Here is a 23,236-nt window from a genome sequence, read left to right as displayed (position 1 = left end):
ATTCTTTCCTCCCTCTATGACCTCACAGGCTTCATTCCCCTCCCCTCCTCAATGCCCCCACAAGCAATGATCTTTGACTTTGGCTGAGGGCAACTTGGCTGGCCAATCACTGGCTTCCAAGGTCAAAGATCCAATCCAGGGGAGGGGATGGATTCTGACTCAAAATTTATACACCTGCACCAAAAAATACCAACCCCTCCCTCCCTCCACCAACCCAATCAATCAATCCTGGATATTCGATGTCACCAAATCCTGCTGGTTCCATCTTCTTAATATTTCTAGGATCTGTCCTATCCTCTCCATCCAAATTGCTTCTATGCTGATCCAAGCACTTATCTCTCCCACCTTGACTACTGCATCAACCTCCTTGCTGATCTCCCTGCCTCCTATCTCTCCCCTCTCCAGTCCAAACTTCACTCTGCTGCCTGGATCATTTTTCTACAAAATCATTCAGTCCACATCTCTCCACTCCTCAAGAACCTCCGGTGGTTGCTGTCACCCGTTGCCCGGGGATGGGTTCGTTCTGGAAATGGCACAGTGAGAGAGAGATGCCAGAGACAGAAAGGTTGAGTTTCATACAAAATTTATTCTGCAAGGTGAATTGAATTATTTAATTATTTTGGATGCAGTGAATTGAATTATTTGATTATTTTGGAGGCGGCAAATTGAACCTCCCTTTCGGGAGGAATATGTTTATTTAATGAGATTAGAGCTTCCCTTTTGGAAGGAATATACTTATGGTTTACTCGTGTGTGGCAAAACACCCAGGTCCCACCTAGGAGGAATTCAGTTATTGTTTGCTCACATGTGGTGAGGCGGCTAGATCCCACCCATGAGCATTTCCAACTTGGGAGAATTTGCTTATGCGTTACACACCCGTGGTGAAGTGGCTAGCTCCCACTCACAAGCATTTTCCACTTGGGAGGAATCCACTTCTTCGTTACATACTTGTGATGAAGTGCCTGGCTTCCAGCCCCACGAGCATTCATCAGGACACTCCCCCATCCCACAGCTCCTCACTTGGTGAAGGCAGAAAGCATCTCATGCTCTGGGCAGAGGTGACCCGCAACCAGCTGTTGCAAGTCTCGATCCACTGCACAGAAGGTCAGAGGCTGCAGGTACTTATTACCTGTGCTCCTAGGTTATTCCAGCTTCTGGCCTCAGTTTATCCAATCTCTGTCCTCCCCCCCCCCCCCATACATAATTTGATTGGCATAGGAGTGAGGAACAACTTCTCTATTCCTGGCTTGGGCTGTCAATTTAGCAGTTTTGGTGGTGGGGGCAACCAAAACTTCCAAGTTCCATCTTGCCAGCTGGGGCAGTCATGAGATAGCATTTGACCTTGAGATGGTGGGTACCCCGGGTTCACCTTGGGACAGTTGCCCATCCACCTCCACATCAAACAGAACTCCTTACCCTCTGCTTTAAGGCACTCCCTCTTCTATCTTAACTCGATTATTTCCTACTACAGCCCAGCCAGAACACTTTGCTCCTCTAACTCCAACCTACTCATTGTACTTCTACCCCATCTCTTCCACTGCCAACCTTTTGTCCTCCTCTGACCTCTGGCAATGGTCCCACTGCTGGTCCCATCTGTGAGGTGGGCAGCACAGTGAAGGGAAAGCTTCAGCCTGAAACTTTTTCAACATGGTTTGGAAATGGAAGAACCTAAATCCCATGGTGTTACCCTTGTCTTTGTCTTTTTATTTGATTTTTCTATAGTCTCTGGGCCCTGAGCTGCCCTGAATTAACAAAATACACCCTGCTTGCAATCTCCCAACCCCTTTGAACTTCACTGTGATGTCCTTCTACTTGGAATTTATTTTACTTTCTACCCATTCCTTGAGGGCTAGGATCCTGTCTATACCTTACTGTACTCTCTCAAGTGCTTAGTGCAGTGCTTTCCACAAAGTGCTCAATAAATACTATTGATTGATTGATTACTTGATTGATCAGCTGGAGGAAACTTCATAGTTAAGAAAGACATAGAAAGGGACTCTGTGTGTGTGTGTGTGTGTGTGTGTTTGTGTGACCTTCTACTTCCCCTTGGTAAAATCGGGTCTGGGAGCCAGGACTCCTGATTCCAGGTTATGCTGTTAGTCAATAGCTCTTTCTGAACTCTAAAAGTTGTTGGAATTCTGTCCTAACTGTTCATTTCTCTTTTTGGTGAACCTTGTACTACAAGCCCAAACACAGCTCTTAATGGTCTTTGAAGGCCTGTTCCGAATGCCCTAAGGAAAATCACTACTTTTTTCTCCTTGTAAAGACACCAACACCATCTGGATTCCCAAAAAGTGCCCCAAACATATTACTTAAAAACTTAGACCAAATCTCTGGACTGGTGAAAGTTCTTGGCTAGTTGTGTAATATTGTAATTCCTCAAGTCAAACCATAAAGATATAGCCTCTTCTAAAGAAAATCAGCATGGCTCAGTGGAAAGACCCCAGGCTTAGGAGTCAGAGGTCATGGCTTCCAATCCTGGCTCTGTCACCTGTCAGCTGTGTGACTTTGGGCAAATCACAACTTCTGGGTGCCTCAGTTCCCTCATCTGTAAAATGGGGATAGAGACTGTGAGCCCCACGTGGGACAACCTAATTACCTAATTACCCAAGAACAGTGCTTGGCACATAGTAAGCGCTTAACAAATACCAACATTATTATTAGTAGTAGTAGTAGTAGTAGAATATTCGCTATATAACTCTGCCTCCAACCAAAAATTAAAGAAAGGCCCAATTTTGGGAAAGCAAGATGCATTCAAAATTTGAAATGGTTCTTCTGAAGGGAAATCCCAGCATTTTTATGGTATTTGTTAAATATTTACTATATGCCAGGCACTGTAGTAGATAAAAACAAATCAGGTCCTTGCTCCACAGTCTTAATCTCCATTTTACAGATGAGGTAACTGTGGCACAGATAAATTGTGACTTGCCCAAAATCACAACAGTGTACAAGTGACAGAGCAGGGATTAGAACCCAGGTCCTTCTTTCACCCAGGCCCATACTCTAGGCCATGCTGCCCCTGACTGGGGATGAATGAATCAGTCCTAGCTTCCTGGCTTCCCTTTACCACAAGCTCATATTCAATGTTTGAGTATGGGATCTGGATTATCCCTTTTAAACTCTCAGGCTTGAGGAGGCAGGTGGGCCAGCCAATTCAAAAATATTTTGAGAAGTAGTTTAAGGAGAGGGAACTTCAATTATGCATTTACTGGACAGAATGGACTGAAGCTCAGGTGGAACCAGGATAGTTTATATTTTCAAGAAAATCTGTGCTGTCTAACATTTTTGTCTGTCCTCTGTCTTGCTTTCCTTTCTTTACTGTTAACCTAACCTATCTAGAAGCGTTTTGAACACATTCAGGCAGGATTAGTGAAATACTACCCAAAATATACATCCTCACTTCATAGTCATGAGGGCCTGAGATTTGGAAGGTCTGCAGATAAGAAGGCAGCCACCCCCATGAAGAAAATGCTCTCTGATGGCAGGCACTTTCCGTTTGTCTACCTTGACCCACTAGCATTAAGGCTATTACTTGGTCAACCTTCTATATCAGAATTCCATTTCCAAGAATGAGGCCAGGATCCTTGGAGAAACAGTTGATGTTTGCCTTCCTCCTGGGAAACTTAACAACCATAACATTCCCTCAACATCCATAACTATTTCTCTAGTTACCCTTTATGCAACTTTTTGCCCATGAATTGCTTTTTCTTATGGTGCGTGTTAAGCGCTTACTATGTGCCAAACACCATTCTAAGCACTGGGGTGCATACAAGTTAATTGGGTTGGACAGTCACTGTCCCAAATGGGATTCACAGTCTAAATAGGAGGGAGTAGAATTTAATTCCCATTTTACAGATGAGGTAACTGAAGCAGAGAGAAGTTAAGTGACTTGCCCAAGGCCACAAAGCAGAGAAGTGGTGGAGTCAGGATTAGAACCCAGGTCCTTCTGACTCTAAGGCTTGTACTCTATCCACTAGGCCATGCTGCTTTCCACGGGGTAAATTTTACCTGCGTATTATCTGCTAGATGAAGATGTTTTATTTTGGATTATTTTGAGCCTTCTACCTTCAAACTTCCTATTGAGGTGGGTTTTAGCCATCAAAGTTCTTTGTTGGGAAACAGGAATAGGCTAGAGGAAAGAGCCTAAGCATGGGACTCAGAGGACCTGGGTTCTAATCCTAGCTCCACCACTTACTTGCTATGTGATCTTGGGCAAATTACTTGAGTTGACTGGGCTTCAGTTTCCTCATCTGTAAAATCAATCAATCGTATTTATTGAGTGCTTACTGTGGGCAGAGCACTGTTCTAAGCACTTGGGAGAATACAACATAACAGAGTTTGTATTCATTCATTCATTCATTCAATAGTATTTATTGAGCGCTTACTATGTGCAGAGTCCTGTACTAAGTGCTTGGAATGAATAAATCAGCAAGCTACCTGCCCACAAGGTGCTCAAATGAGAATTCAATACCTGTTCTCTCTTCCTTTTAGACGGTCAGTACCATGTGAGATTGGGACCTTGTCCAGCCTGATTTTCTTATCTCTACCCCACCACATAGTACAGCGCTTGGTATAGGAGTAAGCACTTAAGAAATACCATTATCAACATCACCACCAACCAAGCAATCTTGGGCTTTCCTGGGCATCAGAAAAGTGAGTTTGACAGGGTGATTTCCATGGATTTCCGTGGATTTCCCTGGAAGATGATTGGCAATGTATTAATGTAGGGAGAGTGCAATAGAGTTAGTAGACATGATCCCTACCCTCAAGGAGCTTACAGTTCTAGAGGGGGAGATAGACCTGAAAATAGAGTTCAGGGGGAAACAATAAACTGTATAGAGTAACAATGTGGCCTTTGTACTGTGTACAAAGTACTGCATTAAAAGCTTGGGAAAGTACAATATGACTTGTCTGTTGCGTGACCTTGGGCAAGTTACTTACCTTCTCTGTGTCTCAGTTACCTATTCTGTATAATGGAGAATAGGACTGTGAGACCAACTGGGACATGGACTGGATCCAATCTGATTAGCTTGCATCTACCCCAGGGCTAAGTACAGTGCCTGGCACATAGTAAGTTCTGAACGAATACAATAAACAAAAAGTATATTACATCTCCCTCCTTGCTGACTTCCATGCCTCCTGTCTCTCCCCACTCCAGTCCATTCTTCGTTCTGCTTCATGGATCATTTTTCTAAAGAAAGTTCAATCTATATCTCCTTGCTTCTCAAGAACTTCCAGTGGTTGCTCATTCACCTCCACATCAAATAGAAACTCCTTACCACTGGCTTTAAAGTACTCAGTCAGCTTGCCTCCTCTTACCTTACTTTACTGATCTCCTACTACAGCCCAGCCCACAAACTTCACTCCTTTAGCACCAGCTTACTCACTGAGCCCTGATCTCATCTATCTCAACGCTGATCCCTTTCCCACATCCTCCCTTTAGCCTGGCACTCCCTCCCCCTCATGGGAGACCACCACTCTCCCCATCCCCAAAGCCTTATTAAGGTCCCATCTCCTCCAAAGAAGCCTTCCTCGATTAAGCCTTCTTTTCCCAAATGCCATCTCATCTTCTGCCTCATCTAAGCATTTAGGTCCTCTAGACTAAGCTCACTGTGGACAGGAAACATGTCTGCTAACTCTGGTGTGTTGCACTCTCCCAAGCGCATAGTACAGTGCTCTGCACATAGTAAGTGCTCAATAAATGTTAATGATGATTGATCCATACCCCTTGGGGATTTGGTATTCACCTCACCCTCAGCCCCACTGTACTAATCTACATAGCCATAAATTATTTATTTATTCATATTAATGTCTGACTCCCCCTCCAAACTGATTACAGGCAGGGAATGTGTCTATCAAACTCTACTGTACTGTTCTCTCCCAAGCGCTTAGTATAGTACTCTGCACACAGTAAGTGTTCTATAAATACCACTGAAAGATTATAAAGATGTTAACATAAGGGCAATAAAGTGTGAAAGATGAGTTCTCCAGTGTTAGGTGATGGAGAAGAGCTGTAGTTTCAGTTGGGTAGGCTTAATGTCTCTGGACTTTCAGTACCTGTTCACCCACTGTCTTAGATTGTGTCCAGTATGAGTTTCCACTCTCCACTCTAGCAAATATAAGTGCTTAATAAATGCCATAAGGATTGCTCAAATCCTTTCTCCACAAATAAGAGTGTGAAGAGTGAGCTTAACAAGTTACCAATGTCAAGTTTCCTCTATATTGATGATGCTTCTGACTGCACTGTCTCCCATCTATTGCTAACACCTTTCCCTTCACCCACCAGCCTGGAATTCCCTCTTCCTTCAAATCCACCAGCCCACACCCCTTCCCTTTTCAAAGCACTTCCTTCCTCCAGGAGACCTGCTCTGGAAACCCCCTACTTCCCTGATCAAATACTCAACTCTCCCATAATATTTAGTGCGCATTTACTATATGCAGGGTACTGAATTAAGTGCTTGGGAGAGTATAATAGAGTTAATAGATACGATCCCTGCCTTCAAGGAGCATATGGTCTAGTTGGGGGAGCGGAAGGAGGTGGATTGAACCCAGCAACATAGAAATGATGATGGAAATCGATCAGCCCAATTAGGGGTCGGGGCAAGCTGGTCACTGGCCAGAGGAAGCTCATGGCAGCCCTCTGTGCTCCCACAAACTCACCTGCCCTAGGACAACTCCCGGTGCCAGAATGGTACTTGGTCGCTCAGGATAGCAGCCGTTCTTAATGTAAGACTCTGGAGTGAAGGCAGACACAAAGGTAATTAGTACTTTTGCTTCAGAAAGGGCACACACACTGCTGGTGGCCTCTCAGGAGAGAAGCAGCTTGGCTCAGTGGAAAGAGCCGGGCTTGGGAGTCAGAGGTCATGGGTTTTAATCCTGATTCTGCCACTTGTCAGCTGTGTGACTTTGGGCAAGTCACTTAACTTCCCTGTAAAATGGGGATGAAGACTGTGAGCCCCACGTGGGAAAACCTGATTACCTTGTATCCCCCCCAGCACTTAGTAAGAGCTTAACAAATGCCATCATTATTATGATTATTATTTTCACAGCTGGTCCATGCAGTGCCATCCCATCTTCTCTTCCAGCTCTCCACTGTCCATGCAGCACACAAAGAGAGGGTGAGCCCAGGGGGTTTTGCCCTTCTTCCTTACAAAATGGAGTCTACCTTCATTCAATTCTTGGACCAGTTGAAGATCCCTGTGATAGAGAACTGGCTCACACAAGCAGCCATGGAGAGAGGGTCATTGGCGGCTATCACAGATCTTCCCTGAATGCTGACTGAGGGATGTTCCTTCCATTCTTGCCAGACACTGTGGAGGAATATTCAGGCAAGTGGATTACACGTCAGAGGACTTGGGTTCTAATCCTGACTCTGCTACTCGTCTGCTATGCTAATTTAGGCAAATCACATCACTTTTCTGGGTCTCAGTTCTCTCATCTGTTAAATAAGAATTAAATCCTCCTCCTGACTTTGACTGTGAGCCCCATGGGGGCAGGAACTGTGTCTGATCTGTTTTCCATATATCTACCCCAGCACTTAGTTAAGAGCTTAGTATGTGCCAGATACTGAATTAACAAAAAACTGAATTTAAAAAAAGGGGGGAGGATATTTTCTCAAAGATCAGCCAGTCAGTTGAGGTTGAGGGCCCACCTAGCTTCAACTCTGTACTGCCAGAAGATGTTCTCAAAGCTTTTGAATCTTTCTTCATATCCCCCACTTCAGGGCCTGCAGGGGGTGCCTGGAGCTCATGGGCCAGGACCTGAGAAGAACTCAAGTGGGCTGGCTGGCAACAGAGGGCATGGAAAGCAGAACACTTAGGTTTAAAACTGAAATCTCAGATAGTTTTCAAAAGACTTTGAGTGGCTTCCTATGCACAAATTGCAATGTGGAGAGCTGGGTGAGAGGGGGCAGTTAACACATCCCCCCACATCCTTGGCTGACACAGCTTCCCCTTGACACTCCTGAAGATGTCTCCGTGCCGTCCATGGGGTTCTGTGGCTTCTCACTGGCGGTTTGAGCAGAAGTAGGCATCCCTCGTCCTCCAATGGTCCCCCTTCATCACTCTTCGTCCCTCTCCGAACCGTCAGTCGATCCCCGCCTCGTGGCTTGATCTGCCATCTTAGAGCCCTGCAGCCTGAGAGAGACACCCCCAAAGATAAGATATGTACTGTGTGCTGCGGGGCAGCCTTGGAGTACGGGGGCAGCAAGGCGGCTTGAATCTCCCTCCCCAGACCGCGGTTTGGAGCTTGGGAGGGGAAGGAACAGTCGGGGGAAAACGCCGAGGCAGCAAAAGCTCTTTGGATGGGACTCCATGTTAGGAGCAGCCCAGGGATGCCCCACATCAGCAAAGGCTCTAAGCACTGGGCTCCCTGTTAGAGGCTATGCGGGGCAACTCAAGCCTGAGGAGGGCAACGCTAAAATCCTTCTCTTCGGTGGTATATTTCCTACTTCCTTCAGGGCACCTCTACTTGGATGTCCCGCCAACACCTCAAACTTAGCATGTCCAAAACATGCTAAAATCCACCCTTTTCCCTCCATTCAAACTGCTATCATGCAGATTCGAGTTCTATCCCGCCTTGACTTCTGCATCAACTTCCTCTCTGACCTCCTAACCTCCTCTCTCTTCATCTCCAGTCCTTACTTCACTCTGTTGCCTGGATCATTTTTCTACAAAACTGTTCAGTCCATGTTTTTCCAGTCCCCAGGAACCTTCAGTGGTTGCCCATCCACCTCCAGAACAAAAAGAAGCTCCTTACCATTGGTTTTAAAACATTCAAACAGTTCTCTTCTTCCCACTACAATCCAGCCGGCACACACTGTTTCTCTAATACCAGCCTATTCACTATACCTCAGTCTCATCTATCTCACCTCCAGCACTTCATCTACATCTTCTCTCTAGCTTGAAACTCCTTCGCCCCACATGTATAACAAACTCACCTTCAAAACCGTATTAAAATCACCTTTTCCCCAGGAGGCCTTCCCCAACTAAACCCTCATTTCCCCTACTGCCTCACCCTTCTGTGTCACCTAGGCACTTGGACCTGTGACCTTTAAGCACTTGATATTCATCCCACCCTCAGCCCATACCGCTTAGGAACATATCTGTAATTTATTTTAACGGCTATCTCCCCCTGTAGACTGTAAACTCCTGGTGGCAAGGAATGTATCTACTGGCTCTGTTGTATTATACTCTCCCAAGTGCTTAGGAGAGTGTTCTGCACCCTGGCAACACTCAATAAATATTTTAAGTAGATAGATGATAGGTACATAGGCAGATAGATAGATCCTGTCCCAGCACCACCCCTCATCCACTTGCCCCAGGGCTGGCCTTTTCAACTCACTCCCATCCAAACCCTCTCCACCCCTTGCACCCTACCCCACCCTACCCTCCCTCAACCCCTTACCCTTACCCTCTCCCTAGCAAATTTCAACGTATTTGAAAATCGAAATCAGTCTTCAAAAAGCACCTCTGTCTTATTTTCAATTATTAGTCTTAAATTTTTTATGGTCTTTTTGAAGTACTTACAATATGCTAAGGGCTGGGGTAGATACAAGATAATCACTTTGAACACATCCTGTGTTCCACACAGGGCTCACAGTCCACATAGGAGGGAGTAGTATTTAACTCCCATTTTACAGGTGAGGAAACTGAGGCCCAGAGAAATGAAGTAACTTCCTTAAGGTCACACTGCGGATAAGTGGTAGAGCCAGAATTAGAACTCAGGCCCGTGCTCTTTCCAGTAGGCTACACTGCTTCTCTATTGACTTCCTTCATGGAGCCCCTTTGGTGCAGGACACTGCATTAGGTGCTTGGGAAGTACAAAATAAATAAATGATACATGCCCTGCTTTCATGGAGCTTCCACTCAAACGGGGGAGATAGGCATAAAAATGTTTACAGCTTGAGTGGCCAACTTAAATAATTAAATAGGCAGCTGTACAAGACTGTTGAGAATGGGCATAAATACCTCCAAAAATGGTAAAATTAGTTGGTGGGAACATCTGGTTTAGGGTGTGGAAGGTGGTTGGAGGGGGGCAGTTTAGGAGTACTGAAGAAGTTTAAGGGGAGGGCTACTAGCTAATATAGACTTGTTTTTCCTCCAACTCCAAGATATAAATAATTTACATTAACCTGTCATAATTTCACTGACTGGTCATAATTTCCAGGATCTTTGAGGCAGAGAATTGAATGGATGGTGTGTTTTAAAATCCAGGAGGGCAACTGGAACAAGGCTGGAGATGAAGTGGTTGGGGACTCTTGGTTATTGCAGAAGCCTCTAGTCTGTGTGTTACAGTCTACAATACTCTGGAGACCGTAAACTCCCAAGTGCTTAGAACAGTGCTCGGCACACAGTAGACTGTAAGCTCCTTGAGGGCAGGGATTGTGTCTACTAACTCTATTGTATTCTCCCAAGTACTTACCAAGTCATATTGGACTCTCCCAAGCATTCAGCTTGTCAGCTCGGCAAGGAGAGGGATCACAGGGGGACAGTACCATGGGCCAGAGAGGGACAAAGCCTGAGGAAAAGTGGGGCTTAGTCTGGGAAAGCCTCTTGGAGATGTGCTTTCAATCCTTTCAAGTCTATCTTCATAACACCTCTATAACACAACCCTCCCACTCAATCCAAATTGCTACCCCACTGATGCAAACACTTGTCACTGCCCTCGTTGAGTACTTCACTGTTTATTGTTGTAGTAAACTTTCTCAAGCGCTTACCTCTCTGGCCGATCATTCTCGGTCTCCTACGCTGGAGCCTCCTCCCCCTCCCATCCTTTAACTGTTGGAGTTCCTCAAGGGTCAGTTCTTGGCCCTCTTCTGTTCTCCATTTACACTCACTCCCTCGGTGAACTCATCCGCTCTCACGGCTTTGACTACCATCTCTACGCAGATGACACGCAGATCTACATCTCCGCCCCTGTCCTCTCCCCCTCCCTTCAGGCTCGCATCTCCTCCTGCCTCCGGGACGTCTCCACCTGGATGTCGGCCCGCCACCTAAAACTCAACATGAGCAAGACTGAGCTCCTCATCTTCCCTCCCAAGCCCGGTCCGCTCCCAGACTTCTCCATCACCGTGGATGGCACGACCATCCTTCCCGTCCCGCAGGCCCGCAATCTCGGTGTCATCCTTGACTCGTCCCTCTCGTTCACCCCACACATCCTATCCGTTACCAAGACCTGCCGGTTTCACCTCTACAACATCGCCAAGATCCGCCCTTTCCTCTCCACCCAAACGGCTACCTTACTATTGCGGGCTCTCGTTATATCCCGGCTAGACTACTGTGTCAGCCTTCTCTCTGACCTCCCTTCCTCCTCTCTCGCCCCGCTCCGGTCTATTCTTCACTCCGCCGCCCGGCTCATCTTCCTGCAGAAACGATCTGGGCATGTCACTCCCCTTCTTAAACAACTCCAGTGGTTGCCTATCGACCTCCGCTCCAAACAAAAACTCCTCACTCTAGGCTTCAAGGCTCTCCATCACCTTGCCCCTTCCTACCTCTCCTCCCTTCTCTCCTTCTACCGCCCACCCCGCACGCTCCGCTCCTCTGCCGCCCACCTCCTCGCCGTCCCTCGGTCTCGCCTATCCCGCCGTCGACCCCTGGGTCACGTCCTCCCGCGGTCCTGGAACGCCCTCCCTCCTCACCTCCGCCAAACTGATTCTCTTTCCCTCTTCAAAACCTTACTTAAAAATCACCTCCTCCAAGAGGCCTTCCCAGACTGAGCTCCTCTTCCCCCTCTACTCCCTCTGCCATCCCCCCTTTACCTCTCCGCAGCTAAAGCCTCATTTTCCCCTTTTCCCTCTGCTCCTCCACCTCTCCCTTCCCATCCCCACGGCACTGTACTCGTCCGCTCAACTGTATATATTTTCGTTACCCTATTTATTTTGTTAATGAATTGTACATCGCCTTGATTCTATTTAGTTGCCATTGTTTTTACGAGATGTTCTTCCCCTTGACGCTGTTTAGTGCCATTGTTCTCGTCTGTCCGTCTCCCCCGATTAGACTGTAAGCCCGTCAAACGGCAGGGACTGTCTCTATCTGTTGCCGACTTGTTCATCCCAAGCACTTAGTACAGTGCTCTGCACATAGTAAGCGCTCAATAAATACTATTGAATGAATGAATAGTACAGTGCTCTGCACACAGTTAATGCTCAATAAATTCAGTTGAATGAATAAATGAACCTACCCACCAGCCTTCTCTCCCACACCCCCACCCCACAAATCTGACCTGTTCACCCACAGAGACCTCCAGTCTTTTGACTCCATCGGGTTGCCTCAACTCGACCCATTTAGTCTCCAAACCTATTCTATTACTCTATTAGTCTATTTGTCTATAGTCTATAGTCTATTAGTCTATTTGGACTTGATGACCAAACTGATGCTCCCAACACAACTCTCTCTTCTGAACTCTACTCACTCGTTCCCCTAACCCTTTGTCAATCTTGTACCGCTAACCCACAGCCTTGGATCACCTCCACAGTCTGGTTCCTTCACTCTTGCACACAAGCCAGAGTGCTGCTGCTGGCACAAATCCAGGTATCAGGAATTTCTTATCCACTTCAATTTCATCCTTGCCTGCCCTATCCTCCATTCTTATTTTTTCATCCTTATTAACTCCCATACCCATTGCCTTCACTAGGTGTTTCAGATATTTCACTCCCTCAGCAAACCCCCATCCCTCTGCCTCCCCCATCTCTTGCCCCTAATGACCTGGCCATGTAGTTTATAGAGAAAATTGAAACTATCAGGAGTCATCTCTCTAAAATCTCCCCTGCTCCTCTCCAGTCCCTCCCTGCTCCTGTCCCTTGTTCAATTCCCCACAGTATCCCAAGAGATCTCCTGCCTTCTCTCAAAATCCATCTCCTCTGAACCCATCCCTTCGCACCATATCAAAGCACTTGCCCCTTCCTTTTTCCCTCCCTGATCACCATCTTCAACTGTTCACTCACCAGTGGCTTTTTCCCCACCGCATTCAACATGCTCATGTCTACCGATCCCAAAAAACCTCCCTTGGCCACAGGGCTTCCTCCAGTTATCACCCCTTCCCCCTCCTACCATTCCTCTCGAAACTCCTAGAGTGAGTCTCCATTTCCTCTCCTCCAATTCTCTCTTCGACCACCTCCAATCTGGCTTCTCCCCTCTTCACTTCACAGAAACTGCTCTCTCAAAGGTCAGCAAGGATCTCCTTCTTTCCAAGGAGACTGTAAGCTCATTATGGGCAGGGAATGTGTCTACTAATTCTGTTGTGTTGTATTCTCACAAGCACTTAGTACAATGCTCTGCACATAGTAAGCACTCAATAAATAGAGCACTAACAATAAATTGTTTAGACTGTGAGCCCATTGTTGGGCAGGGATTGTCTATCTGTTGTTGAATTGAACATTCCAAGTGCTTAGTACAGTGCTCTGCACATAGTAAGCGCTCAATAAATATGAATGAATGAATGAATGAATGAATAAATAGGATTGATTGATTGCCATATCCAACAGCCTCTATTCCATCCGAATCCTGCTCTACCCCTCAGCTGCCTTCCACATTGAGGACCTCAGTAGAAACATTACACAACCTTGGCTTTACTGACACTGCCCTCTCCTGGTTCTCCTCTTATCTCTCTGGCTGCTCATTCTCAGCCTCTTATGTGGGCTCCTCCTCTGCCTCCCACCCCCTTACTGTGGGAGTCCCTCAAGGCTCAGTTATGGGTCCCCTCCTATTCTCCATCTACACCCTCTCCCTTGGAGAATTCATTCACTCCCATGGTTTCAACTACCACCTCTATGCAGATGATTCCCAAGTCTACATTTCCAGACCTGATCTCTCTTCTCTCTGCAGTCCCACATTCCTCCTGCCTTCAGGACATGTCTACTTGGATGTCCGACCTACACCTAAACTTAGCAAGTCCAAAACAGAACTCCTTATCTTCCCGCTCAAACCCAAACATTCAAAGCCTTACTGAAGGCACATCTCCTCCAAAAGGCCTGTCCCAACTAGGCCCTCATTTCCATTTTTTCCACACCCTTCTGCATTGCCCTTGTACTTGGATTTGCCCCCCTTCCTCAGCCCCATAGCATTTACGTACATGTCTGTAATTTATTCATTTATATTAATGTCTGTCTCTCCCTCTAGCTTGTAAGCTCACTGTGGGCAGGGAACGTTTACCAACTCTGTTGTACTTTCTCAAGTGTTTAATACAGTGCTCTCCATACTGTAAGTGCTCAATAATTATGATTGATAGGATGATAAAGATTTTTGGTATCATCAGTACTATGTTTGCAAGTATGTCTACATAAGAAAAATAATAATAATTTTGTTGTGTGCCTGCTAGGTGCCAAGCACCATACTAAACACTGGGGTAGGTAGTTACAAGATAATCAGGTTGGACACAGACTGTGAGCCCCATGTGGGACAGGGACTAAGTAGGAGGGAGAACAGACAGTTGATGCCCATTTTACAGATGAGGAGACTGAGGCCCAGAGAAGTGCCTTGCCCAAGGTCACATGGCAGTGCCAATATTAGACTCCAGGTTGCCTGACTCCCAGGCCTATGTTCTATTAGACCCAGACAATGCTGCTCCTCACACTACTTGTTTTCCCCTGTAGATTGCCAGCTTCTAAAGGGCAAATGCTTTTATTTTCATTGTATGTTCCCCTGGGCCTAGTGTAGTGCTTTGCACATGGGAACCCAGTTCAGTGCTCCGAACCCAATAGGTTCCAGTACATTGTTCTTCACACAGTAGGACCCAGTACAGTGTTCTGCACAGAGTAGAAGCCCAGGGCAGTGCTCTGCATAGGGTACCCAACACAGCACTCTGCACACAGTAGGAGCCCAGTACACCCCTCTGCCCACCATAGGTGCCCAGTACAGCTCTCTGCACACTATAGACATTCTGAAGTTCTCTTGGGGATAGGTCATGAGGGTGGGTGGGAACAAGGGCAGGGATACATGTTCCAGAGTCAGATGGAAAGGGTGAAATGGCCAGTCCCCTGGGGATCAGAGTGAAGACCATGCGGGTTGGTATTCCCATAAGGGACCCAGAGGAGGGAGTGTGCAGTGAAGACTCCGTGTCTGTGGTAACCCTCTGCTCTCCAGGGTGGTTGGGAGATGAGTTGGAGGAGATCAGAAAGAAAGAGGAGTTGAAACACAGCGATGAGCTTTCACATTGCACTCTTGGAGAAAAAGCATCCACATCGTGAGGTTGGTGTCTGTCAGCCTTAGTGTCCAGCTCCCAGTGGACACAGTCACCAGCCCCTCCTCATGTCTTATTCCCAAGAATTTACCTGCCAGCATTTGGGCCAGTCCATAGAGGAGGGGACCTGGCTGGTGGAGAGGGCAGTGGGGAATGGGGAGGGAACGCTGATGGTGACATCACAGGGCCTGGGGTCCTGGAATGCTGCGGCCAACCTCTCTGCTCTCCCCCTCTCCCCCCCACCCCAAGGGCTCCTGGCAACGCGGAATGTGGAGGTGTAGGGAGCAGGAGGAGTGCGTGTGTGAGTCCTGTACTGGAGCACTTGTCCTACTCATTCCACTGAACAGCGACTCTCTGTAGTGACCAGCTCCCCCCTCCCCCCACCTCCCAGTCTCCACTGGGGTGTTACTCCTCCCAGCCCCCAAGAGACCTTCAGACCCTCCAAACCAATAGGAGCTGGCCAACCAGAAGGCAGAGAGAAGGGAGAAGGTCACAGGACGGGGCTGTTTCCCCAGAGTATTGCTGCCATCAGCCTCATTCACAGAGGCAGAGTCGGACGGACCGGCGTCCCATTGTGCAGGAATAACAGTGGACCCGGCATGGGGGTAGGCACAAAAAGGCCACAGATGCCCCCGGGACCCTGCCAGGAGGACCTCTGGGAACAGGGAGGGAATGGGGCTGTGGGATGAGGGTTTCAGGTAAGGAGGGGCTTTCCTCGGAGGAGGGCTACTGACTCTGACCTGAGGGGCGCCCTGAGCCCCACATGGTCCTGGCCCCTACTCCAGTCTTTAGGTTCCCCACCTCTGACCAAGGCTTCCCAGATTTCCATCTCTCCTCCCCTGTCTCTCTCTTCCTGGCTCTTTCTTCCAGGTCCTGGATCCAGAAAGCCAGACCCTGGCCTCTGCCCAGCTTAGGAGGACCTTGGTGGTCCTCCTGTTGGCCAGCAGCCTCTTGGGGGAGGCCCAGAGTGAGATCCTTGCCCGCTGTGAGCTGGCCATGCAGCTTCAAGAAGGAGGCCTGGGGGGGTTTAAGGGCTACAGCCTCGCTGACTGTGAGTGCCAGATGGGCTAATACCTCCAGATCCTCCTCCTCCTCCTCCCTCCCACTTCTTCTCCATCCCCCTTCTCCCTTTCCCTCTCCCCCTTCCCATTCTTCTCTCTTTCCCTTCTCCTCCCTCCCCCTTTCCTCTTCCTCCCTCTCCTCCCCTCCTCCTCCCAATCCTCTTCATCTCCCTCCTCCTCCTTCTCTTCCCTGGCTGTTCTCCACCTTCCCACCCCCATCCCTTACCCACCCCCACGTTTTCCTCCTCCAGGCAGAGAGCTGACAAATCTTTATTGTGTTTTTCTACTGACACACCCACTGACCAATCTCCCAGAAGCCATCCCTCAGTCCTCCATACCCACTCACCACGGGCCACCCCTCAGCCCCACAGACCCACCTTCCACAGGTCATCCGTAGGCCCAACAGACCGACCCCTACCCACGGACCACCCCTCAGTCCCAAGGACCCACCCCCATGGGCCACCCCGAGCCCCATGGACTGACCACTCACTGGCCACCCCTCAGCCCCACGAAGTGATCTCTGGCGGGCCACCCATCAGCCCCATGGACCCATCAACCATGGGTCAGGCCTTAGCCCCATAGGCTGACCACCCCGTGGGCCACCCCTTGGACCCACATGCTGAACCCCTCCACGGGTCACTCCTCAACCCTATGGACCGACCCCCTGTGGGTCATCTTTTGGCCCCTTGGCCTCCCTGTGCCCAAGAAACCCCTGTGCACCCTGCAGGGATATGCCTGGCCTACCAGGAGAGCAAGTTTGACACGATGCTGATCAGCACCAACTCAGATGGCAGCACGGACTATGGCCTCTTCCAGATCAACAGCCACGTCTGGTGCTCTGACCACCTCAGCCATTCGCAGAACCGCTGCAAGGTCTCCTGCATCGGTACCTGTTGGGGTGGGGCGCTTCCCACTGGGGGTCCACTTCCTGCTGGGGGGCTGCTTCCTGCTGGGGGGTTGCTTCCTGTCAGAGGCCATGGGATGAACTGCTATTCTCTCCTGGAAGGACCTAGAAGCAGCATGGCCCAGTGGATAGAATATAGGCCTAGGAGCCAAATATACCTGAGTTCTGACCCTGGCTCTGCCACTTGTCTTCTGTGTGACCTTAGGCAAGTCACTTTACTTCCCTGTGCCTCAGTTACTTCATCTGTAAAATGGGGATTAAGACTGTGAGCCCCAAGTGGACAGGGAATGACTCTAACCCAATTTGCTTGTATGCACCCCAGTGCCTAGTATAGTACCTGCACATAGTAAGTGCTTAACAAATACCACAGTTATTATTATTATTATTGTTAGGGACAGGAAGGGGGAGCCAATATAATAATGTTGGTATTTGTTAAGCGCTTACTATGTGCCGAGCACTGTTCTAAGCGCTGGGGTAGACACAGGGGAATCAGGTTGTCCCACGTGGGGCTCACAGTCTTAATCCCCATTTTACAGATGAGGGAACTGAGGCACCGAGAAGTTAAGTGACTTGCCCAAAGTCACACAGCTGGCAAGTGGCAGAGCTGGGGTTTGAACCCATGACCTCTGACTCCAAAGCCCGTGCTCTTTCCAGTGAGCCACGCTGCTTCTCAATATAGCTACCCACTTTAGGCCTCCCCTCTGGTGCCCCTCTCCGCTGCCTCCTCCTCCTCCTCCTCTTTTTTTCCTCCTCCTTCCCCTAGCTCCCCCTTGCAATGCCTCTCTAGCCCCCAGTGACAGCCTCCCCACTGTGGCTTCCTCTTCCCCACAGCCGCCTCCTCCTTCTCCTCCTCCTCCCAGGGGCCTCCTCCCCGGTCACCAGGGGCAGTGAGGCTGGAAGTTTCCCTGGGAATATCCAGGCTGCCAGCAGATGGTCAATGAGTTCTTGGGGCCCAGGTCAGGCAGATCCTCCCTCTGTCCAATTGCCCATTCCTCCATTCATCCATCCATCCATCCATCCCTCTGGCCCTCCTCAGAGATACTGAATAACATCGTTGCCCACATCCTCTGTGCCAAGAAGATTGTGTCTGAGCACTCTGGGCTCAAATACTGGTGAGTGGGGAGGGACTGGGCAGGGAAGGAGGGAGGGAGGGTGGGCAGGCAATCCATTTCCCTTAGGGGGGTTGAACATAAATTGGGGCTGAACTACCTTGCTACCTTACTACTCTAAATGAGTCACTGTAAACACCCCACCTTCCAGGAGACTTGGGTCAATCAGACCCTCCAGGGGAGCTGAATGTTGTCCAGGCTCTAAGGGGCTGGGGGTTGGGGTGGTGGGGGTGGGTGGGGGGAAGGGAGGAAGAGCCTGGTAAGGGGACTTGTGTACACCTATGCACTTGTCTGTCCAGGTATGCATGCTTGTTATGTTCTCCATTTATGCATGTGAGTAGCTGTGTGTTTGGGTGCCTGGGTGTTTGAGCCTATATATTCATTCAATTGTATTTATTGAGCACTTACTCTGTGCAGAGCACTAAACTAAGCATTTGGGAAAGTACAACATGACAATAAACAGTGACATTCCCCACCACAACGAGGTTACAGTCTAGAGCGGGGGAGACAGACATCAATACAAATAAATAGAATTACAGATGGACGTAAGTGCTATGGGGCTGGGAGTGGGGGAGAGCAAAAGGAGCAAGTCAGGGTGACACTGAAGGGAGTGAGAGATGAGAAAAAGTGGGGCTTAATCTTGGGAAGGACGCTTAGAGATGTGCCTTCAATCAGGCTTTGAAGGTGGGGAGAGTTAATTGTCTGTCGGGTTTGAGGAGGCGGGCATTCCAGGCCAGAGGCAGAACATGGGCTAAGGATCGGCAGCAAGGCAGGTGAGATTGAGGCATAGTGAGGAGGTTAGTACTAGAGGAGTGAAGTGTATGGGCTAGGTTGTAGAAGGAGAGAAGTGAAGTGAGGTAGGAGTGGGCTGTTGATGGACTGCTTTAAAACCAATGGTGAGGAGTTTTTGTTTGATATGGAGGTGGATGGGCAACTACTGGAGTCTCTTAAGGAGGGGGGTGACATGTCCTGAAGATAAGGTAACTGAGGCACAGAGAAGTTGAGTGACTTGCTCAAGGTCAACAACAGGCCACTGGCAGAATCTGGTCTACAACTCCTATCCTTGGGAAGCAGCGTGGCTCAGTGGAAAAGAGCCTGGGCTTCGGAGTCAGAGGTCATGAGTTCAACTCCTGGCTCTGCCACTTGTCAGCTGTGTGACTGTGGGCAAGTCACTTCACTTTTCTGTGCCTCAGTTACCTCATCTGTAAAATGGGGATTAACTGTGAGCCCCACGTGGGACAACCTGATTCCCCTATGTCTACCCCAGCGCTTAGAACAGTGCTCTGCACATAGTAAGCGCTTAACAAATACCAACATTATTATTATTATTATTATCCTTCTGACTCCCAGGCCCGCACTGGGCCATGCTGCTTCTCAGTTCTGGGGGTCCCATGGAATGGCTCTATAGTGCTTGTTTAGGAAGCACAAACAAACAGGTGTTAAAATAAACACTTCTCAGCTTTGCCTGACTCAAAAACCAGCTTCAGTCAATGGGTATGCCATGAATAAAGGCTCGGGACTAGTCCCAGCAAACATCCTGCCCATGGTCAAAGAGAATGTGAATGAGTAAGTTTCAGCACAGTCAACAATGGCCTGATGAGACACTTCAAGGCTGTGGGGATGAGTAGACAGCTGAGTGCAGGGAGGATGGGCAAGAGGCAGCATAGAGTTAAACCCCTTTAGGGGCTCACAGCAATTCATTCAATCTTATTTATTGAGCACTTACTGTTTGCAGACCACTGTACTAAGCACTTGAAAAGTACAATTCAACAACAGAGACAATCCCTGCCCACAGTGGGTTCACAGTCTAGAAATGCCTACTCACATCTTAGTTGGAACATTAAATTTAAAATGGTTTGACATGAATAAACATGTTTATCAAGGAGCATCTCAATGACTTATTATGACTAAACTTAAGACTCATAAGGAATTATGTCAACCTTTTAGGTCAAAGAAGCCAAGGTGAGTCCAAGAATATCAGAGAGATTTGTAAGTAATAATAATTGTGGTATTAAGTGCTTACTATGTGCCAGGCCCATGCTCTATCCATTGTGCCATGCGGCTTCCCTTTCTATTCCATCACGACTTGATTTACATGCTCTGTACAAATTCTAAAACTATCTAGTCAGTTTTAATATTGTTCCTAGAAAACTTGCCAGAAAAGCAAGGTCAATGAAAAACAAAACCAAAAGCAATTCTGTTCTTTCATTCATTGAGTCAATAGTATTTATTGAGCGCTTACTATGTGCAAAGCACTGTACTAAGAGCTTGGAATGTACAATTTGGCAACAGATAGAGACAATCCCTGCTCACTGACGTGCTCACAGTCTAAATGGGGGAGATAGACAGCAAAGCAAAACAGAACAAAACAAAACATCATCATCAAGAAATAGAATCAAGGAGATATTCACCTGTCTTCATTAGAATGCTAGGCTAAAACATTATAGAACGGTTTTACATTTAAGTCTTTAAAAATAGACTGTAGTCTCCCAAATGCTTACTACAGCGCTCTGCACAGAGTAAGTGCTCAATAAATGATTGATAGATAATGAAAGAGGGAAGCAGTGAGCAGATAATGAAAGAGGGAGGCTTCAGTAGCTTCAGTGTTCTACGAGTATTAGAACTGTTCTACTGCTAGTATAACATTACTACCACATTACTACTACTAAAGTCTCAGTAGCCTCAATGTTCCACTAGAGAAGTAGCGTGGCTCAGTGGGTAGAGGCGGGAATGGGAGTCAGAAGGATCTGGGTTCCAATCCTAGCTCTGCTACTTGTCCACTTTGTGACCCTGGGCAAGTCACCTAACTTCTTTGTACGTCAGCCTCTTCATCTGAAAAACTGAGCCCCATGTGGGACAGCGCTGCGCCCAATCGACAAACTTGTATCTACCCCTGCGCTCAGTACAGTGTCTGGCACATAATATGCGCTTAACAAATATCACAATAATTATTACTAGAGGCCACTTTTGTGTGGTGTGTGTGTGTGTGTGTGTGCGTGCACGTGTGTGTATACAGAGCAAAGGGTGTGTGCCCAGCTCTGCTGCTCTACTTCCGGCAGGTCTTCCTGGACGGAGCACTGTGAGGGCCGGGACCTCTCCCACTGGGTGGCCGGATGTGACCTGTGACCTGTGACGAGCAAAGATCGTGGCCTAGCCAGCTAAGAGTGGGGCCAGCCCCCTTCCTGCCTCTCACTTCTGCTCTGCTGCTCCCTGACTCCCTTCTCCCCACCCCACCGTCCTCTTCTTCCTTCTCTCATGCCCCTTATCTCCTTCCCAGTCCCCTGCCCGGTCAGGCCATCAGGGCCCAATAAACCAGTCATCTGCTCCCACTTCTCCTTTCCTCCCTCCCCTGCTCCAGCCTAGCTCCTCCAATTGCCCATCCCTGCCCCCTCAGAGCTCTGGAGGGGCCTTGTGCTGCCCTGGAAGGAAGGATGTGAGCAGCATGGCTCAGTGGAAAGACCCCCGGCTTGGGAGTCAGAGGTAATGGGTTCTAATCCCGGCTTCACTGCCTGCCAGCTGTGTGACTTTGGGCAAGTCACTTCACTTCTCAGTGCCTCAGTAACCTCCATCTGTAAAATGGGGATTAATAATAATAATGTTGTTGAGCACTTACTATGTGCAGAACACCATTCTAAGGGCTGGGGTAGACACAGGGTAATCAGGGTGTCCCACATGAGGCTCAGAGTCTTAATCCCCATTTTACAGATGAGGTAACTAAGGCACAGAGAAGTGAAGTGACTTGCCCACAGTCACACAAGTGACAGAGCCAGGATTCGAACCCATGACCTCTGGCTCCCAAGCCCGCGCTCTTTCCACTGAGCCTTGCTGCTTCTCTAAGACTTTAAGACTGTGAGCCTCACCTGGGACAACCTGATGACCTTGTATCCCCTGAGTGCTTAGAACAGTGCATTGCACATAGTAAGCGCTTAACAAATATCATCACCATTATTATTATCATGTGAGGAGCTGGCTGGTTTGGAGGTGGGGAGAGGGTGAGAGGGATGTGCAACAAGGAACTGCAGGGTCCCACCACCCTTTGGAGGGGACCCCAGAGTTGGAGAGGCCCCCACAAGAACCTCTGAGTTGGTCCCTTACCTCCAGGCCAGTGAATGACTGACTCACCCTACCTTCTCCTTCCTTGACCAACTCCAGGATTGATGACCTCCATGCCATCCCTGGGTCATCTGTTCAGAGTTTCAGTCCCTAGACAAACAGTCCCTCCTTGTGCCTAAATGCAGTCTCATCTGCTGCAGTCCAGCCCATTTCCTCTTGCTCTGCCTCCAAGGGAAGCTAAAGACAGCTACCCCAGGTCTGGGAAGGGTTTTATGGGGAGAAGGCTGACCAGCTAAGTCCCTGGCCATCCAACTTTCTCTTCTCCAGGCTGCACACCACGACTCCTTTAACCCTCCCACAACACTGGACTCCATCCCCCACGTCCTTTTTGTCTGCCCATCTGGCTAGAGTGGGTGGCCCAGCCTGGGCCTGGACTCTGATCAGGACTGACTGGTGCAGAAAAGGGCAGAGGGCTCCCTGTCTGACCACTCGCCCGGGACTGTGGCCACCTCATGAAAGATGGGGTTACGCTGCTGTCTCTGATTGTAGCCCGCTGTGGCCCCTGGATCTTTCCCGGCTGGGCTTGGACCGAGCCAGCCTTTCCCTCCCCTTTGGGTACCTGAGCATGGCTCTGGCCCTAAACATCCTCCCTCAATCCACACTGGTGGGTCATCATCCTGGTCTGGGGAAACTGGCCAGACCCCTGAAGTGGCTCCACTCCAGGGGGTGGCCCAAGCTGGCAGCTCCAAGGATCCAGGCCAGTCTTCCTGTGGGCCCAGCTTGGCCTGCCTGGCGGGCACCACGGCTCCCTCTGCCAACCCCCCACCTCTCCAAAGTGATGGCCAGCAGAGGCTTTTGAGAAGCTGGGCCTCAAGATGCGGGTGATTTTGCCAACACTTTGCCAGCCTGTGATGTGCCACTCTCATCTTCAA

General features: G+C 48.7%; 1 protein-coding gene across 1 annotated transcript; it reads left to right on the top strand.

Annotated features, from left to right (window-relative positions):
- Positions 1–15,411: 15,411 nt before the first annotated feature.
- On the top strand, positions 15,412–21,580 carry LOC100090093 (lysozyme-like protein 6). Its single transcript, XM_007661925.3, has 5 exons — positions 15,412–15,782; positions 16,048–16,228; positions 16,966–17,124; positions 18,179–18,254; positions 21,311–21,580. Exons 1-5 carry the CDS (start codon positions 15,777–15,779, stop codon positions 21,375–21,377), a joined length of 489 nt encoding a protein of 162 aa, XP_007660115.1. The 5' UTR covers positions 15,412–15,776; the 3' UTR covers positions 21,378–21,580.
- The last annotated feature ends 1,656 nt before the right edge of the window (positions 21,581–23,236 follow it).

This window comes from Ornithorhynchus anatinus, chromosome 2 (genome assembly GCF_004115215.2).
Source record: "Ornithorhynchus anatinus isolate Pmale09 chromosome 2, mOrnAna1.pri.v4, whole genome shotgun sequence".
Classification (NCBI taxonomy): domain Eukaryota; kingdom Metazoa; phylum Chordata; class Mammalia; order Monotremata; family Ornithorhynchidae; genus Ornithorhynchus; species Ornithorhynchus anatinus.
This window is presented reverse-complemented; position numbering and strand designations above follow the sequence as displayed.

Coding starts and splice junctions, on each gene's coding strand:
- LOC100090093 (XM_007661925.3), top strand. Junction 17,125..18,178: donor CTGCAAGGTCTCCTGCATCG/GTACCTGTTGGG, acceptor GGCCCTCCTCAG/AGATACTGAATAACATCGTT. Junction 18,255..21,310: donor CACTCTGGGCTCAAATACTG/GTGAGTGGGGAG, acceptor TACTTCCGGCAG/GTCTTCCTGGACGGAGCACT.